The 18,696-nt window shown below is 39.1% G+C and overlaps 1 protein-coding gene across 1 annotated transcript; it reads right to left on the reverse strand.

Annotated features, from left to right (window-relative positions):
* Positions 1-1,375: 1,375 nt before the first annotated feature.
* On the reverse strand, positions 1,376-15,720 carry LOC111338873 (uncharacterized protein C12orf56). The gene is made up of 11 exons (XM_088759545.1): positions 14,826-15,720; positions 12,320-13,177; positions 10,520-10,590; positions 9,193-9,331; positions 8,301-8,410; positions 6,888-6,977; positions 6,407-6,554; positions 5,808-5,882; positions 5,230-5,307; positions 3,707-3,885; positions 1,376-2,544 (listed from the first exon to the last, which is right to left on the reverse strand). The coding sequence occupies exons 1-11, from the start codon at positions 15,081-15,083 to the stop codon at positions 2,421-2,423; spliced, it is 2,130 nt and encodes a 709-aa protein (XP_088615671.1). The 5' UTR covers positions 15,084-15,720; the 3' UTR covers positions 1,376-2,420.
* Between the last annotated feature and the right edge of the window lie 2,976 nt (positions 15,721-18,696).

Consider the following 18,696-nt stretch of genomic DNA (forward strand, 5'->3'; position numbering starts at 1 on the left):
AATTATGACTAGATTTTTTCCTTGATGGAAGAAGATAGTACAACTTTTGTTCGGGATTGTTAGCGATGGAATCGAACACATGACAACAGAGTTCTATGCGTCTATCATACAAAGTTGGCAGGCCTAGACTGTCAAGGCATTCCCAATATGACATTTCAGGTGAAATTATGGAAAGCACACGTTTCTGAATTCTTTCTATATCCTCATTAAGATAGGCCGGGAGTGCATGATGGAACACTGGAGCGCAGTATTCTAGCATAGGTCTAATTGTTGTTCAATAAAAGTTCGTAATGTCAGTAAGGGCAACAAGAGAACAATAAAATACAGGCGTTTATTTGCTTTCTTAATGCAATCTGCAATATGATTGTTCCATTTCAAGTCACTGGATATCGTAACGCCTAATATCTTCGCGCGGTCGGTGACAAGAAGCTCGTGACCATCTACCTCGAGAGGGGAGAAGTTATGAGGGCTCTTCTTGAAGTCAATAATCATCTCCCTGCATTACTTATCTGTTAAAGAAAGGTAAACTTGAAGCGTATCCATCGAAAATATAGAAATAATCAGGAACACTTACAAGAAGCTAGCCCATCGCAATGCTTAAACGGATGACTGAAACAAATATTACATTGACAAATTCGACTGCAAACTATGGTTTTTATACATGTACGAATGCTCTGCACCTTAAACATGGTAAGGCAACGATACTCTGAAAGTTGATTTCAAAGGTGAATTAACTAACCAAAGGCAATAAGAAAATCATCTTGATCTTGTTCGTTGTGGAAGGCTGCTATCTGCTAAGAGTCGGACCCAAAATAATGCTGCGAGTCGCCTTAGACGTGACATCCTTGTTTAAAGCACGAAGGTTTCTGGGATCACCACGTAACTAACATCGCATAAAATTTCTGGAAGATAATCTACGGCAAAGGGTTGTTTAAATGTCCGAGAAAACTGTTTTGGAAAGAAATCACTTTTTCGCCACAGAGGAATGTAGATGGATTTTGTATATGTTGATGCGTACTCAGCTGCTGTACCGTTCATGATCGCCGAATGGATCATGGCAGAAAGTGTGTAGGGCCAACACAATAGAAACCTTCTCGACTTTCCCGACAGCCAATCTGGGATCTCTTCGATTTCAAGGTTTCATTTGTCGGAAATCTGGGAAGGTCGGGAAACAGTAAAATTGCCGATCGTCTACGATTTTCTTGACTTACGAAAACCAGGCTTTACAACTCAAAAACCGAGAGTTATTAGGTTATTTAGTCAGCAGCGAGATCAGTAAAATTACTGTATGCCGACGTCAGAGATACGACCTCAAAGTCGAGTGCGACATTTCATAAACTGCTTAACGAAAGCCAAACATTTGAAAAACAAAAGACACGGATGTAGCCATTTTAATGAAATTAACGAACAGAGACTGTATGGAAACCGACGGTTGACTGATACGAATGAAACAAATATCGGCACGGATTCGATTGCAAACTCTCTCTCATTTGTTTTCAAGCGGTGTAAACCAGTGTTTAAATTCTGAAAATTGGACGCTTTTACGGCACAAAACAGCAATACACTGAAAATTGATTGTAAATGCAAATTAACTCACCTAAGGCAACTAAACTGTTAAAGAAAATCATCGTGATCCTGTTTGATGTTCAAAGGAACTCCGCTCAGACTGTTTTGTAATGCAATAACACTTTCAGTCTACTTTCTCGTCAACTAGTTGACGAGACGAAATCATGATTACCCTCTTCCACACTCTACAACACAGAGACAGACGAAACAAGACGGCGAATCTGCTTCGGCATCTTTTACCAGGAAACGAATAACTTATGAGGGGTCAAGGAAGCTTCAGGGCGGGAGGGAGTGTAAAAAAAATCCAATTAACTACTAATAGAAGAGATGAAGTCGAACCCCCAAGGTTGTCTTGGGGGGGGGGGGGGTTAAAGCAATGTAAACTTACATCTTTTCGTTATGAAAAAGAACTTATTAAGGAAAACAACCACAGCAACTGTAAGTCTGTTCAAAATTGCTGACTTCTATTCCTTTTTTGCCTAGTTGGGGTATCTCGAAGAAATTTCATTTGTTTTAAGCTCAACTCTGCGCAACAGTCTGCGGACTATTCATGCAGAGGAGAGAATTCAAAGCGACTAAAATGCTACCTACAGAACACTCAATTGTTTTTTAAGGTTCACGGCCCGTTATGACTGACTGGGAAGTTTGGGATAAAGGAGCATGGTCGAGCAGGATTTTGAAAAAACGTTCGGCAAAAAAAATCCAAGAGTTTAACAGTTTTAAATTCAAAAATTGATTTAAGAATGACTTATTTTAAATAAAATGACCTCTTGAAATGCTATTAGTGAGAAAAAGAACTCAATATGATACCTAGACACTAGATTTGATAAAGGGAACGAGAAATGTTTCTATCGTCATCTAAGTGATGGTTGTTTTAACACAAAATCTGTGACTTTCTCCAGTAGTTCTATTATGGGACTTGTCAGGGGAAACTTGGTGGAGAGTTTCTTCTTTACCACTGGCTTTCTGATGTAATATCTGCAACATTTATGAGACAACAAAAAATATTGATGGCAATGATCAACAGAAATTTGAAGGTTCACCTATCTAATTTGCCCTTTTATTTCTTCTGCCCCTCATCATTTACTCTACGACAGCAGTTTAAATGTTCATCATTTATGCTTGTTGGCGTTACAGAACAAATCTGCTTGAACTAATTTTTTGTTTTTGCTTTTGTTTTGTTCTGTTTTTTTTTTTTTTTTTTTTTTTAGTTTTAATTTTCATCTACTCTTTTTAAGATTGCTTTTTAACCAACGACAATTAAGTAAGTTTTGATTACTCCCACTCCGATGGGTCCCCTCTGATAAACCCTTCAATAATTCCACTCCCCTCGTCTGCAAACCTTTGAAATTAATGAACCTTCCAGGGTATCTTGAAACGCTTACTATAAGATATCAAATATTACAACTGCAAGAACAATTGTGGGAAAAATGGCATAAAAGAATCGCTCGCAATTCATTCTCAATACTACAAAAAAAACCTTGTCAACAAAAATGGTCAAACAAAACTTGCTAGATCAGAAATTAAACACGAAGGCGCGCTATATAAGGAAGTCTTCCCTGGGAAGACCTAGGCTCATTTGTCACTCACCGTTGACATGTGCGGGTCAAATTCAAATGCTGGTAGACGAACAAAAAGAGCTAATGGGATATCTATTGTTTACTTCCGCCAGCATGGTGGCATGAGGTAACGCGCGCGAACCACCAACTTCGATCTCAAATTTACCGCCACAAATAAAGACAGTTTCCATTGGAGAAAGGAAATACAAATCTCAAAAATTCTTGTTTTGCGATGAAGACATAAAACAATTTTGAGGAATGCGCCTGCAGTTCACTGCTTTGGAGTAGCTGTAGCTCAAGCTGACTTGACTCTAAGAGTTCTACATCACACGACGGTCGATTGACAAATAGTCCAGTGGGACCTGAGGCTCCTTTTATAGCGCGCCTTTGTGTTTAAAAGCAAAATCAACAGCACTATTGACTACGAACAGTCCCAGCTTTTTCGGCGAAGTCCGTCGCGCGACTGTCGAAAAAAAAAAAAAAAAAAACATCCACTCGGGTCTCCATTCATTTTTTTTCCCCTAGTGCTACGTACTTCACCGAAAATGACGGACTGCTCATAGTCTACTGCACTATCATACCTAAATTCTTCTGCGTATCCAACTCGGATTTGATTCGCAACCACTGCACCATATTCCAGAAAATTCTTGAGCACGTAAAGTTGTCGGTAAAGAAGAACAGCTTCGGCAGGAGACAGATATCCGCCAGAAGATGATACTAATAACGTTAAACGTTCCATGATCCTCTGCACGAAACATTTCTGAAAATGGAACGAAAAACATTAACATTTAATTGCGAGACACTTTCGTTGTGGTCAGACACAGATTGACCAAAGGATTAAAGTTTGAATTAATAGGCGCTACATGTCAATCACCACTGTGAAGAAGGAAAACTGTTTTTTTTTTCACGGTCCGAATAGAGCGGGTGAGAGTTTAGGAAAAATGCCTTTCGCCATCTTGAAACGAATTGCAATTATTTAAACTTTAAAATCTCTGTGTTTCTATAATGCTTGGAATGAGCAATCTTTCCTGAATGTTTGCTTCTATTTTGCCTCAACCCTTTGACTGCCATGAGTGACTAAGGCTGAATTTCTCCCTACCATTATCATTACAACATCAAGCAGACAAGTGATGAGAATGAAAAAAAAAAGGTCCGCAAAGCGTACATGTCTGGCTTACGAAATTGAGCTGCTTTTTAGTGTCTGGTGTCATAATGAGTTCCTTCTAGAGGAGCTAATATTTGATTATGACTAGATAGTTTTCAATATTGTTCCTGATCATCAATAAAACAAGATGACTAGCATACAGTAGTACTGAAATGTTCATTTTCAAGTTCAAGGTTAATGGCCAAACTTTGTTATGGAGGTCTCATTTTCATAACAAAGGTTGCACCGGTAACATGAGGATTTTAGGAACTGAAAGAAACGTCCGCATCCTCTCCCATAGTGGCCTGAAAAATTCAGTCATGAATTTGTTTACGTAACAAAGTAAAACTGAGTTCTGAAGTTTGTAGGTTATTTGTCTTTTCCAAGTCAAGTTTATTTTGGTCAGCTACTGAGTGCATCAATCAGCGCAACCTACTTCGTATAAATCTGATTGGTTTCTAGAGTGATCTATTGTTTCTTAGCCTACTTTACATTTGCACTTGAGTTTTGCACTAGTGATACATGAAAAAGGCACCTAGCTGTTTTCAACCAGTCAAGAGTGTAATTTTTCATGTATATCAGTATTGCGATGAATTAACCAAGACCAAACAAGTAACTGAAAAGGAGTTGTAGTCTACCAAATAGACTACCAAACAGGAATCTTGGATATAGTGCAGTTTACAATTCGTGTAAGCCACACAAAAATACTAGTTGACCCAATACCAAATTCTCAGATCAAACATCATAAGAATTGTTTCGCTGACAGTAATGAGAATTACTAATGAGATCATGGCAGTGAAAAGGTTAAGGAAGGTTTGTCTGTGAATTTGACATGTTGAGCTCATATAAATCGAATTTAAACAGAATTACCTAAAACACCGTCATATGAACCCCTCAAATGTACAAGCAATTTTTGAAAGACCTAGCGAGATACTTAATGTCCTTAAGTGAAATACTCACTGTTTGTTCTTGGGCTTCGACAATCTTCATGAGCCAAAAAATGTTTAGAACATTGTCTTCTACTGAAAAGCAGTTGGCCTGAAATAACAAGAAACATAATCTCATAAAGTTATCATAAATTCAGTCCAGTCACTAGCCATTGTTCATTGTAAGAATGTAAGGATGAGTTACAAGGTCAACCCTGCATCAAAGTTAACAATGAGTGACTAGCACTTGATTTCTCCTTACGATGCTATCCCTGAGTCATATATTACATTCACGAGAATGTAGGAAATGATCACCAACTAAAGAAGCTCTTGACTGTTGAACAAATTCTCCTTGTCATGAGATTAGGAAACGTGTAAAGAAACAAAAATCCTAACCAACGACGCTGCGCTTAACATCCATATTCATATTCTCCATTTCTCTATACATCTCCGGTGATACTGGCAAGGAGAACTTGTTTGACAATCAGGAAGTCCTTTTGATAGCGAGCATTTCTTTCATTCTCATCACCTAAATGTTCAATTTAGGGGAGGTAGTTTCAAGAGAAATGAGATGTTAGTCACCCTTATGAGTTAATGGTATTCAAACCTAACCTGATGCACAGCACACATCAGTTCAAACAGAAGCGAAGTAGCATTGTCCATAACTTCTCTCAATAGTTTATCAGTCTGAAAAGAAACAGATAGTATATATGTAAGTGATAACAGTAAATGTCTCATTACACTTTTTAGTACCAAGGCATCCTCACGAGAATTACTTGGCGAGAAATTATTTCGAGAATTGGATTCCTTTAAGTCCCATGTAAAAGTGAGCAGGCAATGATACTTAAGTATCCTGGTGCTGATGTGGAGGTCCTGCCTTCTAATGAGAACCCAGGAGGAGTCCACGTACAAAATCACCACGAAGTGAACCCGGAGGATATAAATGGAGGACGACACAAGAAGTCCCTGGGTTTTTGATAAAGAGCATCTGCAACACATTATGTTTTATTTTTTTTCGTTAACACTTCATCACCCAAAAGGTCAAGAGTCACTATGGGGTGGGGCCTGAGCCCGAGTTGGTTTGGCCATGCGCAGTTTAGTAGACTTACGACTCGTTAGTTGTGTCTTTGCTTATTTTGTTTGTGATACAACTAGGATGGACTGTAGCAACAGTGCACCCTTGTAGATGTATTTGAAAACAATAACCCGACCTCTTGTTCCCTATCTCCCACTGTAAACATGTTCTTGTCAGCTCCTGACAACAACAGTTGAGCTGCAGGTGAGATACCAACTGGTTGCTGTGATGTGGTTAAAGGATGAAGAACAATGCATTTGAGAAGATCCTTGATAGCTTGTCCTCTGTAAAAAGAAAGCACTTCAACTGAGCCAGTGTCTGGACAATTAACAGAGTGACTTGTGTACAAATAATATTTTGACTAGCCTGCTTGCAGGCAGTAGTTTGTGTTTTCAAGTGCGAGATTCAGCTCGGCGAATATTCAGTCCAGGTTCAAGCCCTGCATGGCCAGGAAGATTGTGTTGTTCTTAGCCAAGACACTTTACTCTCGTCGCTTCATGCTACAGAAACTGGAGTTAAGCGCCTGCCTGAAGGGCCCTTGGAATCTTCCAGCAATGTGATAAAGGTTGTTGTAAAGTAGTCACGATAATAAAGATGCCTCAGCATCAACAACTTACTTGTGTGCTTTTATGACCATCAATCGTGTGGATAGAATGTCTGTCTCACGAAACAGACATACAAGTGTCTGCAACAACACCACAACAAAGCTGCAAATGATTAAAAGAGAAATTTCAACCAAACCTTAAAGTACAAAGTTCCAGAGGGGGATTAGCGGGATTTCCGAAAATGGAAAGAAATTACCGCACAAAATTTACGTCCAATTGGGAGCAAATCATTGTGCCAGGATAAGTACTATTTTAAATGAGCATAATATTTTTTTGAAAGAAAGTATTTGTAAGTATGACTGACAGCAAGATTGATAAAACAGCTGCTGAGGGCCCAAAATAATTTCCAGAGAAATAAAACTCACTTTGAACTCTTTTACATCTTATGGTCTCATTCGCTGTCTTTTTCGTTTTCTCGCCGTCTCAACTTTACAGACTAGACTAGACACCCCGTATCCCCCCTTAACTTGGAAAAAGGGGTCCACTGGAACCTCTTTGACCAATTTCTTAGAATAAAAACCGTCAGTGCAAAGCGCATTTAATTTGCCAAAAAAAAAAAAAAGAAATTAAACCGTTAATAGAAGTGAGTTACGGGAGAGAAAATACTTTCTGTTCCGCACGACCCAACTCAGCTACAAACATTTTATCAACGTGATTGTCGCTCTATTTCTATCTTCAGGGCTCGTACACTTTTTCAGGCCAAAGATTCAAGGACTTTTCAAGGACCTTCCAAGACCCTACTTTGAAATTTCAAAGACTTTTTGTAATGACAATTTTACCTCAAAACCAAGAAAAATGTTTCTGTTAACATCTGTGTTTTGGGTTTACCGATGGTGCAAAACAAAAGCAGATATTTTTCGATGTTGTTCAATAAAAAAATCAAGGACTTTCAAGGACCCAAAACGAAATTCAAGTACTTTCAAGGCCTTGATATCGGCCTCCTGAAATTCAAAGGTGTTCAAGGGTTTTTAAGACGCGTACGAATCCTGTATCTTTCTAGTTTTAGTTCCAGCTCGCTTTTCCAACCCCTGCTCGCATAATTTCATGCAGCCCTCATAGGGATACTTTTCATTTGCCGCAACCAGTTTTCCCAGGCTTATTGGATTCAATATGCACTACCCTCATGATATCCTACACTTCACCTTTTAAAAGTTTTAAGTCAAACTGTAAGTAGCATCTTTTGTGCTCTTCGCAAGGTTCCTTTGTCGAGTTCATCACCTTCTTATAGTAACATTGACAAGCGAGAGCCAGCCATTTTGAAATGTAGCGCATCTGCCATAATTGTCACGTGGGAGGTGATTATAGCGAGATAGATCACAAACCCTGACTAATCAGAGCGCAAAAATCTCTTTCATCATCTGAGTAATTATTCTATTTTCAAAATGTTGCACAGAGCAACATGGGTGATATGAAAATAACACTTACTCAAGTTCGTCCTCTCTATTGTATCCTTTCTTTCGCGATGATTGGCTGCGGGATTGAGGCATGTACTGCAGCTGTAGTTGACCCACCATGAACACAAAGAGATCTGCTGACTTAAATTGAACTGCAATCAATATTTGAAGCCAAGGATCCAGATAGGAAACCATAAAAGAAGTAGTGTAAGGGGGGCACTATGCTGCAAAACCAATCAGAGAAGAGGATTATGTTCCACCGTCACCATATTGGATGCTATTCCAGCCATATAATGGGTTAGTTTGCACCACGTGTTACAAAATACTCTTCTCTAATGGTCGGGCAGCACAGTGCCCCCTTATACTGTCAACTGAAAGCAAAGTCATAAGTTAAAACACTGGCCTGTCATTGAGACTACCTTCAATGTCAACTTTATTGTTTACAGTCTGGTGCGTAAACATTCAAGGGAGTGCTATCGCAATGAACAAATTGGGAAGCATATTAGTGGGTATTCCCTAAATGGTACACGTGCTTCAATGCCTTTTATGAGTAACATTTTCCTTTCTGTCCGATTCATCAACAGCTCAGATCAAGCAAATCTATTGCTACTGCTCGTTATTCGATAAATTTGCACAGCGATGCGACATATGTACGTGTAGCATGATAGCTTTTTTGACTGACGTGTAAATTTTCCATTGTTGATTTATTCCTTTTTCAAGCCGAAAAGTTCTTTGTTTTACACAACAATGTAACATAAAGGAAACTTATAGCTCTGAACAACAAAGTCGCGCATTTGATTTCGTCCGCGCAAGCAAAAAAAAAAAAAAAAAACTCGTAGGTGCACGTCTGACTACCGTGCATCGGAGCATATGAAATATATCTGCGTTGTTAACTTATATCTAAGTGGTAGTGTACAGTGTACCTTCCAAAAGTATTTTTTTAAGTTAAAACTCTTCTCTGCTGCCGTAAAAAGCTCTTGGATGAGAATAAATGTCTTCTCCATGATATGCGATTGAAGGATTTCTGTCTTCAGCTGATTAAACAAGTGCAATAACTGCGAACTGAAAAAAACAAAATATGAGAATAACATAAAGGACTCAAATCTAACTAATATTCAGTAGCCACGAGCCCTCGATTTATAATTGTTTTTTTGGCTGTAGACTGTTTGCTCCACATAAGTCGTGTTCTCTTCAAACTGGACAATGACCTGAGGTTAGGCAACACAGCTGCAAAGCATTAGTTATAAAAATGTATCTGCTATCAATATTAGTAAAGTGTTTCCTGAGGAGATTTTTTACATAATTAGACTCAAATGAAAAAGAGAACAGAGTTGGACATAAAAAAAAGACAGAACTCATACGACAAATACCTGTAAATAGAATACCTCAGAATCAATTGCATAAAAGGAAAATCAACAATCAACCAGTGGTTTAACCAAGTTGCATTTATTTGACAGACCTAATCTGTCTCCAAATTTTGAATTTTAGTGTGTTCATGGGTATAGGTAATCGCATGGGGCCGAGTAAAATAAAGGATTAATATCACGTGCGTTTTCAGCAACTTCTGAAAACTGCACAAGTGATGTAATCCTTAATTTTACGAGGACCAATTGCGATTACTTGTTAATGAAATTAAGGGGAAAATTACTGAATTTCTGAATGCGCTCTTCAGTAATCACGGAAGCCATTTAAAGTTGACAGAGAATCAATGTCCACAAACGCACGAATGAGCTGAATGAAATTTTATTTTTGCACAAAGATACCAGGACTTTGGATAGGCTTTTGATTTTAGATATCTCCCCAGTGATGCCTGCATTACTTTCAGGCAGTTGGGCTCATATTCATCCCCGTTTTCTTTTCGTAACTCAGCATAAAGCTGCACCAGCTTTTAGTCGAGGACATCGCTCTTGTACTCTTTTAAATCTTGGAAGTTTCTTTCATTCGCCCACTTTTTAAAAACGTTCTTTTAGTACTCCGTGCTTTTCCTCGTGTTTTCGTTTTCACTCGTCTTTTAATTCTTCGATATATTCCTCCTGAACTATCTCGAAACGTGACACGCACCATTGTCACAGAAAATCTTCAGCAACAACTTTTCGATAGCATAAGCTGTTGCTAGGTAACCTGAGTGCCAATCATGAACTAGTAATTTTGCCCTCTTCTCAAGCAAAATTAAGAAAAAATACCGTCTTCATTGACCAATCAGCATTCAGTAATTTTGCCCACTATTTTGTTAATGTATGTAATACTTACTTGTCAACTTTGTTTGATCCAGTGGGTGAAGTTGGTGTGGAACTCCTTCGACCGTGATGGAGTGTAGATTTCTGAAGAGAGAGGCAATCAAACTTTATAATCAATTACTGCTAAAGTTATTGACATTACAAGTGTATAACACAGGTATCATGTACGAGAGATTTCTTTCTGTGGACCTAAGTTTTGACCACAAGATTCACATGTCCTGTCTGCTCATCACTTGAAACTAGTAAAAACACTGCTGGTTAAGCCAACCAAAACACCTGACTAGTGTAACACCTTTACATGGCTAGTGTTTAATTACCTCATTTTATCAAAATCCCTAGTTGAAAATCCTTCAATGACTGAGACTCTTGAAGAAAATTCAGGGCTCAACATTAATGGTAGCTTAAACTTATTAAACCACAGACTAGCAAAAATTCAGTTTTGGCTAGTGGTTTTTTATTTCCATTCACCAGTTTGGCTTGTAAACAAACTGAAACAGTTGTAACATCTAAGTTGTCACTTGGCTTATAAATTGAAAAATTAAGTGTTGATCCCTGAAATTTGTTCAGCATAAATTTGTTTCCCAGTTTTAAGAAGAATGGAAAACAAACTGTTACAGAAGCTGCTTTACATGTGTGAATCAAGTTCATTTTCAAAATGTGCAGAAAGGTTCATGCACTGTAATTTTTCTAATGCCAACACTGTACACAAAGTCATAGGAAATATAATCTGATTAGTTCCCAGTCTTGCACATAATCTGACAAAACAACATGGCTCCACAATAACCTGGTGGCCCCTTATCTTTATAGCTCTAAATTTCAAAATTATTGTAAGCCCTTGAGACACGAGGGTTAGTTTATTATGACTACACAATGTACAGCGTGTAGCTCTTTCATGCGAATATAGATCGATTTGTACAGCACATTTCCATGTAAATGCTCTAATGCACTTGACAACACTGGGGACTTTGCTAGACTGCCGGCGGCAGTTTACAATAACGGAGAAATTTTTACAGATACCCCCTCCCCCCTTCCCAGTAAACAGGCCAGACCACATCACAGTAATCTCGTGATGTGGGTTCTTTAACGTCCCCTGCCGAAATTAACTAATGAAGAAGCCCAAACTGCCATGATCTGTGTGCAGGTGTATTCCAAATACAAGGCCATGAACACAGTAACCCAGACCAAGATGTCGGTAAGAACTGTTTTTAATCACCGATGAAAACCTCATGTACAATTATACCAAATATGGAAAACAGGTCTCGTGACACTAGCTTCTACATAGAACAGGGGACCCAAAAGCAGGGAAAATCTAACAATCTGAACTGGTTGCTCACAATGGCATTTTCTGTGCTGATAAGCCTGTTTTCTGTATGTACATTTAGGGAAAACCCCGGATGATTAGCAGTTTCACTGTTCCCTAACTGTCCCAAAGTTTTCAGACACATAATTATAGAGGTTGTAGAAACTGGATGCTCCAACACATCCCATATTTCTGTGATGATCAGCAATCACTTGCTATATTTGGAAACTTCAATTTTTACTGTTAAAGAATTCAACAATAACTTTGGCCCACTACCAGTCTTCCAGTTGCTTAGAAAATCAGTACCCTCAAATCACAGATATATGTGAATCTCCCGAAATGTCCACAAAATCTGGAAATTATGGTTGGGAAACAATAAAATTGCCGATCACCTGTGTTTTCCCATTTTTTTGTTTCCAGAGTTTTGCACAGTAAATGTCAGCATGTAGTTGTTAACACACACGATGCACACACACACACAGCTTACTAAAATGGAAAAAAGAAAGAACTTACCAAAATGCAATTGTTCCAGGTGCTTTTAAGATGCATATACATTGGTGATTTTTCTGAGAGGATGTATAAGTCTATTTCCATCAATTCAAGTTTCTTGTCAGCAGAATCATTGCCTCCATCATCAGAATTATAGTCCAACTCTTCCCCACTGTCTACAGAGCCATTACTGTCACTTCCATAACGACCCCTCCCATATGGACCACTAGAATCCACTGACTTTTGTCTGTTTAAACTAGTTGATGAATGCTGGTAAGAAATTTCAAGTTCACTACTGCTAGAGCTACAATTTAATTCATCATAGTCATTGTTAGTTCTTTTCTGCTGTGAAGCTGACAGTTTCTTTCTTCGTTGCTGACCAACACTTCCTGATCTCAGTCTTGCGCTTGAGCTAGACTGCACGATCATTGTTTCATGACCAGGAGGAGGTGGCGGAAGGGGTCGCCTGCTCCGAGGAGATGCAGAAACAGCTCCAATATTACTAGCTGACCCTGAATACAATTTGCTGCTGCATTCATGCCTCAGAAGTCGGAGATCAGGGTCTGAGGCGCTTAAATGAAGTCTGTTTGTCTGTACTGACAGATACTGCATTGTGACTGGCTGGCTTTCTACACGTCCCATAGAGGTCTCAGATTTAAGGTTACCTACCACTTGGGGTGTTGAATCCACTCTTAAAACTGGAGAAGTACTGAGAATGGAAGATGATTGTAGAGCTAACTTTAATGCTGAATTGTTTTCATTAGGTGAAATGGCTATTGATTGGCTTGATCCCATTTGCTTAAAAATCTTTTTGTAAACTATCAGAATGTGTTGGTTTTTGGTCTTCAGATCTCCTCCAAGAAATTCTGCAACATCATGAATCTGGAAGAAAAATGATTATGTATTAAAGAATAATCAGTGTGAACCGCAGTTCACACATATGTTTCATATGTTTGTTGTTGTTTGATTTATCATCTACGGGTTTATATCGAATTAATTTGATGGCCTGCTCCCAGTTGGCTTGTTAGCTCAATTGGTAGAGCGCTGCACTAGTATCGCAGAGGTCAGTGGTTCGAATCCCGTACAGGCCTGAAATTTTTTTCAGGTCTTATTTCCACTATTGCTCAAATAGTGCTTTACTGCGAAGGATCGTTCTCATATACGTCTCATAACCGCAGTTCACACATATGTTTCATATGTTTGTTGTTGTTTAAAGAATAATCAGTTTATTTTTTTAAAAAAGCCTGTTTTCTGACCAACAATTTCAAGGATTCTTTTATCACTTATTTAGAATAGTCCATCATCACTCACAATTATTCAAAAGCATTGTTTTTTGTTTTCTCTTGGGATTTGCAATCATCTTGAGAGACATAAATAGAAATTCCAACGGTGGATAATTTTTGCATAAGAAATAAAAAGTGTATCTCAGGTTACTCAGATATAGGAAATACCAAAAGAAAATCTGTATTAAGCACTTTTGTTGGATTCTTCAAGAGCTGATCATACCAGAAAATTTTATGGACTGTTATTTCACTTTATAGATATCAATTTTCTGATTAAAAAAGCATAACAGGTGGTAGAAGTCTGCTCACAACTCTAGGAGCCCATAGTGCCAAAGTTTTCTTTGTCAAACATTGAATGGAGCCACTAGGACTAATACTTCTTCCCCATGTGGGATGCTAGTCTACTGTAGGTTACTCACACCCACCCTACCCCTACAACATTTTGTCAAGTTCCCCCTGAACCTCAGTAAGACCCAGACCCAGCACAATAATTCTGGCAGGCTTGAGTAGACCCTACACTTAGAGCCCAGTCCCCTTACCAATACATCACCAAATCTCTCCTAATCTTCAAGTACCACTCATCAAAGTACAACCTTAAAACTGTTTGTTTTGAAACGATAACACTGACAAGAAATTTTATATGAATTGAAACGATAAATTGTTATCATTACCGACAGATAGAAAATGGATTTTCATTTTGGAAATTTCGCGAAAGACGTCATGCCAAACTATTCAACAATATTGACTATATTTCCCATGAGATTATCAGACAAGTACATAAACAATCAGCGAAATTTGCACATTAGATTAATAATGAGATTACAATAATTATGGAGCATCCATCTTTTTAAATAGCTGATATTTCAACACAAAGTCGCAAACTTGAATGCCTTAACCATGGCCGATAAAAGAACAGTAACTGTTACTTACGTTTATTTGTCAAAAGGTACTTTATAACATTACACCTAACACAGCGAAATCAAACTTCTGGCGATCGCTTGAATTTCAACACCATTGTGATTTTTACGAATCGCTCTTTTGATGACTCAATACTATGTCTGTGGTTGTTTTAGGGATATCGGACGAGATATAAAGGAGATCTCCGAAAGAGACGATATTCATGACATCCGAGTGTAGCAAGTGAGCTTTACAAATATTAGCGAAAGAAATATTCCGGTTACCAAACAAAACCGGTCCTTAACTATAATGACAATTAGTCAAACAGAGATAGTTTCAATAGCACTCACCAGCCTTACAGATGTAACGCAAGCTAAATCCACACGTAGCCTGATATCTTTCGAGGTCCTCGGAGGATTTTCAGTGATGTAAAGCATTTCGTCGCCGAGAACAGCGAATTGAAAAGTCTTTTTAAAACCATCTGCAACAACAACGCATGGTTCGATCACTCGAATGCCTTCGTAACGGTCTTGAGGCAGCACGCGCTTCAAAAAGCTGTAAACCTTCTGGTGTTTCTGAGCTCCTTCTTCTAACGTGGATCCTGCCATCGAAATCACCTACATAATAAAAACATTGGCGAAGGAAAAGGCCACGGTTGGCACCGCAAATCGACTTTGTCTCCCATAAATTTCCTGTCACGCGCGAGTTGTTTCTGTTTTGGTCATAATGGCATTTACGTCACCCACAAATTAACCAATAGGAAAACAGTTTTGTCAAAACAAAACACAACATCTCGCACGCGCTTTCTTCGAAAAATTCATTGTCAAAGGTTTTGTTTCCGCAGTTCAAATCTCCTTTCGAACTTACCAGAAAAGGACTAACGGAAAAAGGGATAAAATTTATTTTGCAGTTATGTGCAAACGTTAAAGAAAATAAATGCAAACAGACAGTTTATTGGACGCTGTAGCTGACATTTATTATGAAGTTTCTGTAACGTTTTACTAGGCACTGTTGATGCAATATATCACTTTTTTCTTTTTTTTTTTTCGCTTTTCCGTTTTCTCAACGAGTTCCTTTAGTTGAGGGCGAATTACTTCCATTGTCTATCACTTAACAGAAACACCTGTCTAGGAAATGGATAATGAAGTGCAATTCAGAAAGAATTTTCCTCTGAAAGAAAGATTAACACGCTTTCTTTCCCTAAGTAAAACGTTATCATTGATGATTGATGATTGCACTTACTCCAGAAATCTTACGCGTGTAAGAGTAAAGCGCTACATGTAAGTGTCTCGTAAATGTACCGTTCCGCGAAAAACGCGCAAGGGAATCTTCAATCGATACATTTATAATTTATCATATGAATAAGAACCAAGGATTGCGGGCAGAAAACAAATTCTTATTTTACTGGCGTCAGTAAATTGCCCCCCCCCCCCCCCCCTAAGGATAATAAAGCCATCTGCTCATGAGCGCTTACTTTTTTTAATGTTATTTTCGTTGCCAAGGTTCAATCAATTACATTAATTATATTTTTGACATAATTGTTTTGGACTCAGATAATAACGAGGATCTAACGGTTTATAGTTTCTTTTCTGGCCTGTGTTCTATGTCTACAAGAGATTATAATCTTTTGGTTTCGTTTAAAACATGACAAAGCCAAAAATATCATGGGAAAGCACTCGTTATCAAAATAGAACTTGGTGACAGAAATGCACAAGCAACAATCTATGAAAACCTAGGCACATTGTTTCATTCGCTTGCTCTATATGACAAGGTCCGAGAATATCACGAGAAAGCACACGCTATAAAATTGGAAATTGGCGACAGAAATGAACAAGCAACAATCTACAGAAACCTGGGAATATTGGTTAAATCACTTAGTCAGTAGGACGAGGCCAGAGAATATTACGAGAAAGCGCACGCTATGAAATTGGAAATCAGTGGTGACACTAAGGAAAGAACAAGCTACGGAATTCTAGGAGCATTGTGTTTCAAATACTTAGTCAGTAGGACAAGGCCCGAGAATATCACGAGAAAGCACTCGCCATCGAAATGGAAATTGGCGACTGGGATGGAGAAGCAACAAGCTACGGAAACCAAAGAACATTGTTCCAATCGCTTGGTCGATAAGACAAGGCCCGTGAATATCAGGATAAAGCACTCGCTATCGAATTGGAAATTGGCGACAGAAAAGTAGAAGCAACCGATTATGGAAACCCAGGAACATTGTTCCTTGGTCAGTATGACAAGGCCCGAGAGTATCAGGAAAAAGCGCTACCTATCAAAATAGAAATTGGCGATAGAAATGGAGAAGCAACGAGCTACGGAAACCTTGGTGCATTGTTAAAATGCCTTGGTCATTACAGCGAGGCTATATAGTATTTAGGGAAAGCATGGTGACAGAAGAGGAGAATCAATTAGTTATGGAAACCTGGCAGCTTTGTTTCCCTCGCTTGGGAAGTATGCAAAGGCTAAAGAAGTCAATGGCAATTAGAGAGGATTAAGATTGGCGACAGAAAGGGAGAAGCAGTGCATTACGGATACTTCGGGATAATTTCTCATCGGTGAGGTTCATATGACAAGGCTCAAGAATATCACAAGAATTCCCTTAAAATTAACACAGAAATCGGTGCGAGAGGAGGAGTGGTCACCAATTACCAACATTTAGGATTGTGTTTCGAGTCATTGGTAAATATGACATGGCGGGATAATACCTCAAGAAGGCTCTACTATTTAGCAGGGATATTGGAAACAACTTGAAAGAGTTTCAATGCCTTTGCAGTCCATCGTTGATAAAGGTATCACAGTCTCATCTTGAAGAAACCTTTCCGTATCTTTTTCAGAGGGTCGAAAAATTTGACACTTTGCGAGGTTTTCTTAAAGGCAACGATCAGTCTCAAATATCCCTTTTAGAGAAGTACGGCACCTATCCCTACATATTGTTTAGTACGTTGCTTTCTTCCACCAGAAAATCTCAAGACGCGCTTTGTGTCGAAGAGCTGAGACGGGCAAGAGGCCTAGCCGACTTGATGGCCGCTCGGTACTCTGTTCAAGAGCAGTTCACGGGCAATCCACAATCTTGGTATGGCATTCAAGAGATTATCACTAGAAAGGCAGACTGCGCATGCCTGTAGATCTCGGTTGGTAAAGATGACGTACGGTTTTCGATTCTCAAAAAAACGGCGGATATTCACTTTTCAGAAAAGAAAGTGAGCCTGGACGCAAATAATGTAACCGGATTAGTCCCTGATTTAGAAGAGTTTTTCAAAGAGAGCTTCTGCAGCCTCGCCATTTTGCCTGAACAGAATTGCGAAGATCGATCTTCAGATGACACCGAACTGATGTCACTTCACTACGACAACAGCGCGATCCTAGCTGCGTGACTATGATGCTAAAGAATTCAAAACAAGCCTTCACTTGTGTTACAACATATGCTCATCGGTCCTGCAGTCAGTTTACCGTGATCATAATTGTGTACCAAGTTCCATTTGCATCCTTGGCTGACGAAGAAGGCACGTTTTTATCGGACAAATTCAGGATACGAATCGTTCCCTCTTTAACCACTCTCTAGCTTGTTCAAGACAGTCTCGCAGACTATCACATTCCCTCTGGGGCACTGATAGTGGGTTACCCTGTGGTTAGCGGAGTCCTTTACAAGGGAAGGCGCAAGAACATAACAGCATTGCCGCGTACAAGAAAGGAAGCAGCAATGATGGGAGGACTTCTGGGCGTAACACCTTGGATCGGAGAAGCCGCGACAAAGCATGATGTGCTTCAAGCGATAAAGTCAGTGAGTCTGATACAAATTGCTGCCCATGGTGATGCCGAAAGAGGGAAGATGGCCCTTTCTCCTTAGCACCCCATACCCTCTTTTCCACAAGACTAAGAACATTACCTTTTGAAGATGGCAGATATATCAAAAACTCGGCTACGAGCTAAACTGGTGGTAGTTAGCTGTCACAGTGCTCGTGGATAGATTAGAACCGAGGGAGTTATTGGAATTGCTCGAGCGTTCTTAGGATCTGATGCACGCCCAGTGCTAGCGGCACGGTGGACCTTGGACGACGCAGCCACGGAACAGTTCATGACCTGTTTCTTCAAACATTTGTTCGGCGGTGAAAATACCAGTGAATCTCCTCACCAGGCCAGGAAATGGGTGCGAAATAACGGCTTTGTCAAAGTTTAACAAATGGTAAACACCACAGCGTACACTATTGAGTTATG

This window comes from Stylophora pistillata, chromosome 5 (genome assembly GCF_964205215.1).
Source record: "Stylophora pistillata chromosome 5, jaStyPist1.2, whole genome shotgun sequence".
NCBI classification, from domain to species: domain Eukaryota; kingdom Metazoa; phylum Cnidaria; class Anthozoa; order Scleractinia; family Pocilloporidae; genus Stylophora; species Stylophora pistillata.

Excerpts from the sequence above, each read along its gene's own strand:
- LOC111338873 (XM_088759545.1), bottom strand. The coding sequence starts at position 15,083 with ATGGCAGGATCCACGTTAGAAGAAGGAGCTCAGAAACACCAGAAGGTT. Across the intron at positions 9,332-10,519 it reads GGATCAAACAAAGTTGACAA|TTCGCAGTTATTGCACTTGT; the intron begins GTAAGTATTACA and ends TGTTTTTTTCAG. Across the intron at positions 3,886-5,229 it reads TCGAAGCCCAAGAACAAACA|AAATGTTTCGTGCAGAGGAT; the intron begins GTGAGTATTTCA and ends TTCCATTTTCAG.